We start from the raw sequence: 10,411 nt of genomic DNA, 5'->3' as shown, positions 1-10,411 counted from the left end.
AGCAGATCTCCCAATGATGGAAAAAGACACTTTATTAGATGAGGCACTTTCAATGTTATGTGTTTTTGGTATGGACGTGTCTGTGGGAACAGTGAGGTGGTGCGGGGTAATAAATACTGTGAAGGAGAGAAACATCCTTCTGGGCTGACAGGAGCATGTGGCGGCAATGTACAGAGCATAGAGGGAAATCTCCAGGACCAGGGAGGTGGGCGCAGGGCAGAGTGCATCCTCAACTCCAAAAGCCAAATAAATTGTAGGAGCTGGAGGCTGGGCCCATAAGCATAGGCATCTGGTTCTTATGGGTGATCTTGATCTGAAAGGGAAGGAAACATATTTGGAAGCTTGTCCTGGTGCCTCATGGCTGAGACATTAGGGTTCTGGGGTACTGAGGAGCCAGAGTTTGGGAAGAATGGTGCCCAGGGGACCAGGGGCACCAGGAGGAAGTAAAGAAGCTGCAGAATGGAGACAGGTTCCACGGAGCCCGGGGGTCCAGCTTCTGCAGGCATAGGCAATACTCACCGTGCAGGGCGCCTGCATCCAGGGTTCCCCATCAACTTGCATGGGGAGCGTTTTTGTGGTCCTGTGGGAGGTCAACAAGGAAGATGTTTGAGATTTTTCTTACCAACCAAAACATTAAAACTCTGGCTTTCTCGGGTTGGCTTTGAAACTTCTGTCATGGAGGAAGAGCTAAGAAAGTGATTCCCACCATTCCCATACACCACCACCTTCCTTTCCTCAGGAGCCCTGGCTGGAGCCCTCCTTACCGGAATGTGATCTCGGAGCATTTGGCCAGGCGATGTCCACAATTCTTGAGCTTGGTGTAGATCTGGCCCATCTCAATGACACCCTCTATTCCTACTACTTCCAACCGCTTGTCACTCATGTCTGGGGGTTCAAGGTAGAAAGGAGAGGTTCTCCTGTAAGACGTCACACCTTTCTTCCCTCAGCTCCGACCACTTTAGCTCCGAGGGCACTTGTCTCACCTGGCACACAGGTTTTCAGGATATCGGGGTCTGTAATGATTTTGGCCACGTTCCCTAATGCCTGGTTGATTGAACTGGTATCCCCATGAAGTCTCCGGGTATCACCCCAGAGGTTGGAGCCACCATGTGTACTGGTGATATTCAGTACTGCAATGCCTTCTAGGGATACTTCACTGAGATCCAGCGGCTTCCCACAGATCTGAGGGGAGAGGGACAGAACTCAGCTAGAGAGGGCGTAGATTCTCACCTTATAACATTGTCATGAAATGTGGCTGCTCCTGCTGGGATTAAGGTGTGCAATAGAAGAAAGCAAAAAAAAAAAAAAAAAAAAAAAAAAAAAAAAAAAAAAAAAAAAGACCTAATACACACACACACACACACACACTTATATATATATATAATTGTTATTTGAGATAGTAGTTTTTTTTTCTGCATAGCACTTGGCTGTTCTAGAACTTGCTCTGTAAAACAGGCTGGCCTGAAAAATCAGAGACCCACCTGCCTCTGCCTCCTGAGTCCTGGGATTAAAGACTTGTGCCACCTAAGAAATGTATTTATTAGCCCAGGATGGTGGCCCATACCTTTAATCCCAGCATTTGGGAGACAGGCAGATGGATCTCTGTGAGTTTGAGGCCAGCCTAGTCTACATATTGAGCTCCAGGACAGTCAGATCTACATAAGAGAGACCCTGTATAAAAACAGATGTATTTATTATTTGTCTGTATGTGGGGGATGGGGGGACATGTATGTGCGCTTGTGTAGTAAAGAGGACAATTTGCAGAAGTTAGTTCTTTCCTTACACTATGTGGGTCATGGGGACTGAGCTCTGGTCATCAGCTGGTTACCTGTTGAACCACCTCACCAGCCCAGGGACTAGTATTTCTTAAGAACTTGGCAAGTCAGGGTTGGAGAGCTGGGTAATCAAATAAATATAGGTCCACACATGTGTGACTTTCCCAAGGGCTCCTGAGTAGGAAATGAAAAACTTGTAATCTCAGCACTTAGGGCTTTGAGGCAGGAGGATTGCTGCAAGTTCCAGGCCAGCCTTGGCTACAATGTGATACCCTGTTGAAGCTGGGTGGTGGTGGTGGTGGTGGTGGTGGTGGTGGTGCACGCCTTTAATCCTAGCACTCGGGAGGCAGAGACCAGCCTAGTCTACAGAACAACTCCAGACAGGTTCCAAAGCTACACAGAGAAACCCTGGGGGGGGGGGCGTGGAAAAAAAAGTTGAAAAGCTGTGGGTTCAGTGGGTATTTTCATACGCACCTCAACTGTCAAAAACTCTTCCAGCTTTTTGCATGTTGAGAAGATGGATTCAGATGTGGCAAATTCCAAGTACCACAGCTTGTTTTTCATTCTGCATCAGCCCCAACAAAAAGCCCAGAAGAGAAGAGACCGTTACACAGTGACAAGAAAAGGTGCCAGCTTCCCAACTCCGGGGGGGACGGCAGTAGCTTTGGCTCAGGTGTTTCCTCGCGCGTGTTTCTGACTATATCTAATAGCCTTTGGTGTCAAATTTGGTCACAAATCCAGTCTTTGGAGACGGGATTCTTCTGTGTAGGCCTAGCTGTCCAGGAACTCAGAGATCCTCCTGTGTCTGCCTCCCAAGTACTGAATTAAAGGCGTGTGCCATCACCACGCCTGGCACAAATCCAGTCTTGACACTGAGTGTCCATCCCATCTCCCTCCCTCCCTCTCTCTCTCTCTCTCTCTCTCTCTCTCTCTTTGGTTTTTTCGAGACAGGGTTTCTCCGTGTAGCTTTGCACCTTTCCTGGAACTCTCTTGGTAGCCCAGGCTGGCCTCGAACTCACAGAGATCTGCCTGCCTCTGCCTCCCGAGTGCTGGGATTAAAGGCGTGCGCCACCACCGCCCGGCTCTCTCTCTTTTTTTAAACATCTTATGCATTTGGTGTGTACGCTCACTCATGCATACATGAGTCAGTCGACAGCCTGCAAGAGTTAGATCCCCCTTTCCACCACGTGGGTTCCAAGGGTCAAACTCAGGTCATCAGGCTTGGGTGTAGATAACCACTGGGCCACCCTTCTCCCCTCTTTTTTTTTTTTTTTCCTCACCTGCTGTTGAACCTCTCAGGGTATTTCTCTCGCATGAGGTGGAACTGGTGAGCAATGGAAGCATCCTGGAGAGTTACAAGCATATCTTAGGCACCAGACTCCTCCCCGTTCAGAGGTCTTTCTCTACTAAGTTCTCTTCCCTTTCCTCTCCCGCCCCACCCTTCCCCTCTTCTTTATGCCTCCCCCCGCTCTGGAGTAGAGCGTGCCTCCAGTGCCTCCTGCAGCCCACACCACTATGTACCTAACTCCCAATTTCCCTGTGTCTCTTCCTTTCTGCTCTCCTCCAGCCTCGCCCACACTTCTCCCTTCTCCCCCACCCTACTCCACTGACCACACCAATGGAGAAGTAGTTATTGATGATTTGAGAGGGGACTGGATCACTCTTCTCATTATTTCCTTGAGGTATCACTTCCAGTAACCATCGATCGAGATACACCACCTTACTTATCTCTATGTCCTTGAGAATCTTCCCCAAATTCTCACCTTCGTAACCTAGGGGTGGAGAAGACATCTTTGCACGGGTCCCCGAACCTCAGAGAGCCTACGCTGAGCCCACCTGCACAGACTCCCGAGGACCCTCGCCCCCAGGCCTCTGCCAGTGAAAGGGCAAGAGGCCCAAGCTCCATGAGCCAATGGTAAAGTCAGCATCTTCCACCCTGTTATGGAAAATTAACATCCCCAGGGTAGGTGCATAGACAGACGTTACTCCAAATACACCTTGAATAGTGAAGGACAAACCAGGAAAAGGCTGGAAAAGATGGGTGACAGCAGGTTGGGGTGGCTCATGTCAATCCCAGCATGTGGCAGGCCAAAGGAGGACCACTGACAATTTAAGGCCGTCCCAGGCTACATGGGAGTTCAAGGCCATCCTCAAGACACAAAAACATAGCTATGCAGTGATGGCACATGCCTTTAATCCAGAACTTGGGAGGCAGAGGTGTAGTGGGTAGCCATTCCAGCTTGGATCTGGAAGTTCCAACCCCCATTGAGACTCTGGCAACTGTCACGCCTACGAGGCGGGGCCAGGGGAGGCGCCTGGAGACCCGAGAGCTGGATGGGCGAGGGCTCTCTGTTCCTGGGACCCTGAACGGTGGAGATGGACCGAGCAGAGCTCCGGAGAACACCGCTGGATTGAGATACACCTTCCCTAGACCCTGCGACCTACCTATCCCTTAATTTGTGAGTTATGCCATTAAACAAATATCCTTTTAACTACGTGGAGTGGCCTTAATAATTTCACCAATACAGAGACAGGCGGATCTCTGAGTTCGGGGCCAGCCTGGTCTACGGAGTGAGTTCCAGGACAGTCAGGGATACACAGAAAACCCTGTCTCTAGTAAACAACAACAACAACAACAACCCCACAAAAATCTGCCAACAAATAAATAAAAATAAAATTTGTTATTTTTGGATTTTGGAACAGGGTTGTAGCCTTAGCTGTCCTGGAACTTGCTCTGTAGACCAGGCTGGCCTTGAACTCAGAGATCCCACTGTCCCTGCCTCCCAAGTGCTGGAATAAAGGTGTGCGCCACCACCGCCCAACAATAACTTAAAATTAGGTTAAATACACACAAGCTTAACAGGAGAATGACCAAGACATGCCTTGGTAGTAGAACATGTGTCTATCATGTGCAAGAACTACATTCCATCCCCAGCAATGTAAAACAAAAAAACTACGAAAAACAACAATTCAAAACTGGAAAAAAAAATCACCTGTAACAGATTACATTCCCCAGCATTAAAGAAAATACTTAAAAAGCCTGGGGCATAGCTCCGTTGTAGTGCTTGCCCCGCATTGTGCACAGTCCGAGGTTTAATCCAAAAACAAAACAAAAATTAAAGCCAAAACAAATTTACAGATCAGTGCATTGAAACCCATAACAAAAAAGTAACACAGAAGAAGAAATACCAATAATATCCTATTGAAGATGTTCAATGCTACTATAATCAGAAGAAATTTAAAACCATTAACTTTGTGTTGCTTATCAGATCAAAGTAACGATTAATGGGCTTATTAATAAACTGGCACTCTCATTTGCTGTTAGCGTAAGTAGATTACTCATGTTTTAGAAGGTAATTTGGCAATTTTTTAACCAAAATGTTGTAGTGGACAAGGAGTGAACAGAATTGGGAAGGAGGCAGACTTTCAAGGAGGCAGCTTGAAATTTCCAAATACTAATTAGCACTCATTAAATTTCTTATCACTGCAGAGCCAAAAACCACCAGAGGCGAGGCATGGTGGTGCATGTGTTTAATCTAAGCATTTGGGAGGTAGAGGCTGTCGGATCTCTTAAGAGTTTGAGGCCAGCCTGGTCGATGTATCAAGATCTAGGCCAGCCAATATGACACAGTGGGACCTTCTCAAAATTGAAACACAAAAACAACCCCCTCCCTACCCCAAAACAGACCAGCAACTTGGTACTTCAGACTAGACAGGCAAAGTTAAGGGCAAATCATTTGCAGTAAATACAATTAGCTAATCCTTTCTGGCACAAACTAACACAAACTAAAAGGTAAATTTGTGGCATTAAATTTAGTTAGCTATTTTGTTTTATCATTATTAATCTTTATGTGTATGGGTGATTTGCCTGCATATGTGTCTGCATACCACATGCGTGCCTAGTGCCTACCGAGGTCACAAGAGGGCACTGGGTCCCCTGGAACTGGAGTTACATATGGTTGTGAGTTGCCATGTGGGTGCTGGGAATTGAACTTGTGTCCACAGTCAGCGTCGTCCCCCCACCCCCACCCCCGAGACAGGGTTTCTTTTTATAGTTTTGGAGTCTCTCCTGGAACTCATTTTGTAGACCAGGCTGGCCTCGAACTCACAGAGATTCGCCTGCCTCTGCCTTCCGAGTGCTGGGATTAAAGGCGTGCACCAACAACTTCCAGGAAAAAAAAAAAAAAACGGTTTTAAGGAGCTAGAGAGATGGCTCAGTGGTTAAGAATTCTGATTGTGGCCGGGCAGTGGTGGCGCATGCCTTTAATTCCAGCACTCGGGAGGCAGAAGCAGTCAGATCTCTATGAGTTTCAGGCCAGCCTGGTCTACAGAGCAAGTTCCAAGGCTACACCAAGTCTCAAGCCTGGAGGTGGTGGTGCACGCCTTTAATCCTAGCACTCAGGAGGCAGAGCCAGGTGGATCTCTGTGAGTTCGAGGCTAGCCTGGTCTACGAGCGAGATCTAGGACAGGCACCAAAGAGAAACCCTGTCTCGAAAAACTGAAAAAAAAAATCTATGCCACAAAATGTGATGTAGGTATTGGAAACAATAAAATACAATAATAAGGAAAGACTGTCAAGACACATAATTAATGAAGAAAGTCCTGGAACAATCTGTCTAGTTTGACCTTGTGAGTTTGTTAAAATGTCACATGTGTGCTGGGCTAAGGAAGCTCAGGGGATAAAAAGCTTGCCCACAGGATGGGGACCAGAGTTGGAAAATACAGAACCAAGAACAGTTAGACACAGCAGCATGGGTGCTGTATTCCCAAGGCTTCCTCGGGGAGCTGGGAGCTGGATACAGAATACCTGGAAGTCCATAAGCCAGCTAACCCGGCAAATCCATCAGGAAAAAAGACAAGAGGCCCTAGATTTCAAAGGTAGTGGTAGAGGGTCCACCCTGGAGGTTGTCCTGAGCTACACACACATGCTGTGGCACACACATACCTGCATTTACACACATATGCACACACACACCAAAATAAAACTGTGTGTGGGCACATACATGCACATAAATACATATATTAAATAAAATAAAACAACACAGGGCAACAGTGAGATGGCCCAGTGGGTAAAGGCATATGCCGCCAAGCCGGAGTACCCGAGTTCGATCCCTGAGACCCACATATTAGAAGGAGAGAACCGACTCCTGCAAGTTGCCCTCAGACACCCACATGTAACCATGGCATCCTGCCTGCCACTAATTAAATAAATGTAAAACAAAACAGAAGCTGAGCATGCTGACACATCCATGTAATCTCAGCACCTGGCAGGCTGAGGCAGAAGGATCACAAGGCTACATTGCAACGATCTGTCTCAAAAGGAAGGGAGAAAAGAAAATGATGAGAAGATTCTGTACTGGTGTGTATCCAGAATAGCATGGAGAAACAGACCCCAAAACTTCAGGGAGTAGCTTATAACTGTTAACTTTCTGGGCATGTGTATCTGAAATATCTATATTAATTTGTTTACTATTAAGTATTTATTGTTTTTGTTGGGTTTGAGCAGCTGTGGGACTGGCGGGTGAGAGAGATTTGTCCTGACCCTGGGCCAGGCAGGACCAGAAAAACTTTAGCTACAGTTAAGTTTTTTTTTTTTTTTTTTTTTTTTTTTTTTAAGATTGTTTAGGACTCTTGCCAAAACCAGTATTTTATACATAGTTCTCTATTTAACTGTTTTTCTTATTATTATTTTGTTTTGTTTTGTGACAGTTTTTCTCTGTTTAACAGCCTTGGCTGTCCTGGAACTCGCTCTGTAGCCCAGGCTAGCCTCCAACTCACGGGGATCCGCCTGCCTCTGCCTCCTAAGGGCTGGGATTACAATTCTTCACTTAGCCTCTGAAATTTCACTCTCTTTTGTTACAGGACCCCTCATAGAAGCCATTCCTTCATAGCTTCTCTCCCCAAAGACCCACATTTGAATCTTACACTCACACAGGGGAGCCAGGTCCGGGGCCTTTCTGTGTCGGGCCCCAGTTCATTCCCAGACAGGAAAATGTGTCCAGAAGTTTGAGACCGTACCGGACACAGTAAGACTCTGCCTCAGATAACGACAATTATCACCGTCAAGCACAATGTCAAAGAAACCCACAGAGGCCGCAGTCAGATCTTTAGGACTGGAGTTGGAAAAGGTCGTGAGCCGTCGTGTGGGTGTTGGGAATTGTGCCCAGGTCCTTTGGAAGAACAGTCGGTGCCTGTAACCGCTGAGCCGTCTCTCCAGCCCTGGGTCTTTCTTTTAAAGCTTCCCCGTGCCCCAGCAAAAACCCCCCTGACCACTTACCTCTTCCCCATCTTAGGCAACGCGCCAGATCGTTTCCAGTGCCCAAGGGCAACACAGCGACCGGAGGCACCACGGGCAAGTTGGCTTTGTCTGCGGAGGCAGGTGAAGAGAAGGATGGAGGGAGCCGGCCCTGGGGCACCACTTCCCCCATCCCCTGCCCCGAGGGAGCCTGCCCCTGCACTGACCAATGGACTCTAGAATCCAGCCTACTGTGCCGTCTCCGCCACACACCAATACCCGGAACTGAGGAACGTCTTTGAAAAATCTGAGCCTGAGATAAAAGGGGAGGAGAGAAAATGAAGAAGGATAACTGGAATTTACCCAGGTCCTGGACAGATGAGTCACATCTTGTCTCTCATTCCTATGACCCTGTTTCCCGTTGTGGGATATCACTTTATGCAAAGGTGTGTTACATCTGTTTGTGCTGCATTTGCTTAGTTATGTGAAGATGGGTTGCTGTTCCACCTTGCCTGCCTAAGGCACCTGATTGGGCTAATAAAGAGCTCAGCAGCCAATAGCTAGGCAGGAGAGGGATAGGTGGGGTTGGCAGGCAGAGAAAATAAGTAGGAGGGATCTAGGCTCGAACAACAAGAGAGAAGAGAGAGGAGAGAATGAGGGAGAAAGAGGGAGACGCCCAGGGCCAGCCGGCCAGCCACAGAGCAAGCAGTGACAGTCAGAAACACAGAAGGAAAGGAAGACAAAAAGCCCTGAGGCAAAAGGTAGATGAAGAGGAACAAGTTAATTTAAGTTTTAAGAGCTATCAGGACAAGCATAAGGCTGAGCACTCGTAACTAATAACAAGTCTCTGTCATGGTTTGGGAGCTGGTCAGTGGCCCAAAAGAAGGCCTGTTACAGTTCCCCCTTGTCCAAAGACTCCAGGGTTGAGAGGCTGGCAAAAAAATGCCAGACATGGTGGTGTGTGTTGTCATTAAAAAGTTGCCAGGGAAGCGAGCTGGAGGACCTCTGGGCTCACTGGTCAACCAGGCCAGCCTAGTTAGTGAGCTCGGAGGTGACCTCCTTAAAGGTGACACCCGAAACCATTCCTTGGCTTTGATTTGCCCAAACACCCTCCCCCATAACTCATCCTTCACACACACACACACACCTCACACACACCACACACATCCTTCACACACACACCACACACACACCACACACACCACACTACACACATACCACACCATACACTACACACACACCACACCACACACATACCTCACACACATACCACACACACACACACCACACATCCTTCACATACACACACACTACACACTACACACACACCACACTACACACTACACACATACCTCACACACACACCACACACACACACAAACACACACATACCACACCACACACATACCTCATACACATACCACACCACACACATACCTCACACACACACACACTACACACACATACCCCCCCACAGCCCTCACACCTTCTGATACAGCGTCTCACCTCCTATACGCCTATACTCACCCCTGCTCTGGACCGTCCTTCAGGTTGAACACCTGCCGAGGGTTTAGCATGTACTGGAACTTCCACAGCACCCTGTGTGAAAGGAAAGGGGATGTGGAGTGGGTGACAGGAACGACACTCGGCACTCCATCTTCACGAACTCTGCCTGAACGTCCTACCCCAGAGGGTCCCTCCCTCCACACCCCCTCCCTCCCTCCACACCGACCCTCCCTCTCCTGTCTCCTCACCTCTGCCCCTGCTTCCCCCCACTCTTCAGATTGACAAAGACTAGAAGTGGGTGGGTGTTGGGAACAGGGTCAATCTGCGGGGGGAGGAAAGTAAAGAATGCAGGATTGTGTCAAAGATAAAGGCGGGTCCTTCGGAGCCATGGGACTGGCACCCCCCAAGACGCTTCCCCTCTCCTCCTGTTTCCTCTCCCCCTCCTCCTCTACCAAGGTCGACCTTTTAGACAGCAGGTATCCCCTACTTTCTACTTCAGCCCCTCCCCAGAAGGCTCCGATCAAACGCTGGCATGACCTTTAGGCCCAAGACCCTCAGCCCTGTACCCGAAGAGCCTTAACGTTGCAGAGGGTTGTATCGTCTGTGGTCTTCAGTTTGCGGTCTTGTCCAGATGCCTGGGAGGGGAACAAAGAAGGGGACGGAAAGGTGGGTTATCCGGGAATCGAAGGAGAGGGTCTCACTCGGACCCTAACGGTCCTGGCTCTCTGTTCTGAATGTCACTCTGGCTGAGTATGGTGTGCTGTGGGATGGTCTGTATGTCAAATTGCTCTGATTGGTCAATAAATAAAACACTGATTGGCCAGTGGCCAGGCAGGAAGTATAGGCGGGACTGACAGAGAGGAGAATTGAGGGAACAGGAAGGCAGGAGGACTCA

At 48.4% G+C, this 10,411-nt stretch overlaps 1 protein-coding gene across 6 annotated transcripts in view; it reads right to left on the bottom strand.

Moving 5' to 3' along the window:
• Window positions 1-14: 14 nt before the first annotated feature.
• The window catches only part of Dgka (diacylglycerol kinase alpha), a 28,801-nt gene continuing 18,404 nt past the window's right edge, over window positions 15-10,411 (bottom strand). For all 6 annotated transcript variants that reach the window (XM_042263489.2, XM_006987319.4, XM_042263491.2 and 3 more), the window contains 12 exons: window positions 10,083-10,151; window positions 9,765-9,838; window positions 9,538-9,609; window positions 8,238-8,323; window positions 8,053-8,142; window positions 3,387-3,547; window positions 3,056-3,120; window positions 2,250-2,340; window positions 984-1,182; window positions 765-885; window positions 520-580; window positions 15-313 (listed from right to left, as the gene is read on the bottom strand). In XM_042263489.2, coding sequence (XP_042119423.1) covers window positions 230-313; window positions 520-580; window positions 765-885; window positions 984-1,182; window positions 2,250-2,340; window positions 3,056-3,120; window positions 3,387-3,547; window positions 8,053-8,142; window positions 8,238-8,323; window positions 9,538-9,609; window positions 9,765-9,838; window positions 10,083-10,151 — 1,173 coding nt within the window. In that variant the 3' untranslated portion in view covers window positions 15-229. The remainder of the gene's footprint in view (window positions 314-519; window positions 581-764; window positions 886-983; window positions 1,183-2,249; window positions 2,341-3,055; window positions 3,121-3,386; window positions 3,548-8,052; window positions 8,143-8,237; window positions 8,324-9,537; window positions 9,610-9,764; window positions 9,839-10,082; window positions 10,152-10,411) is intronic.

This window comes from Peromyscus maniculatus, chromosome 18, assembly GCF_049852395.1.
Source record: "Peromyscus maniculatus bairdii isolate BWxNUB_F1_BW_parent chromosome 18, HU_Pman_BW_mat_3.1, whole genome shotgun sequence".
NCBI lineage: Eukaryota > Metazoa > Chordata > Mammalia > Rodentia > Cricetidae > Peromyscus > Peromyscus maniculatus.
The sequence above is the reverse complement of the archived record's forward strand: the minus strand, read 5'-3'. Positions and strand labels throughout refer to the sequence as shown.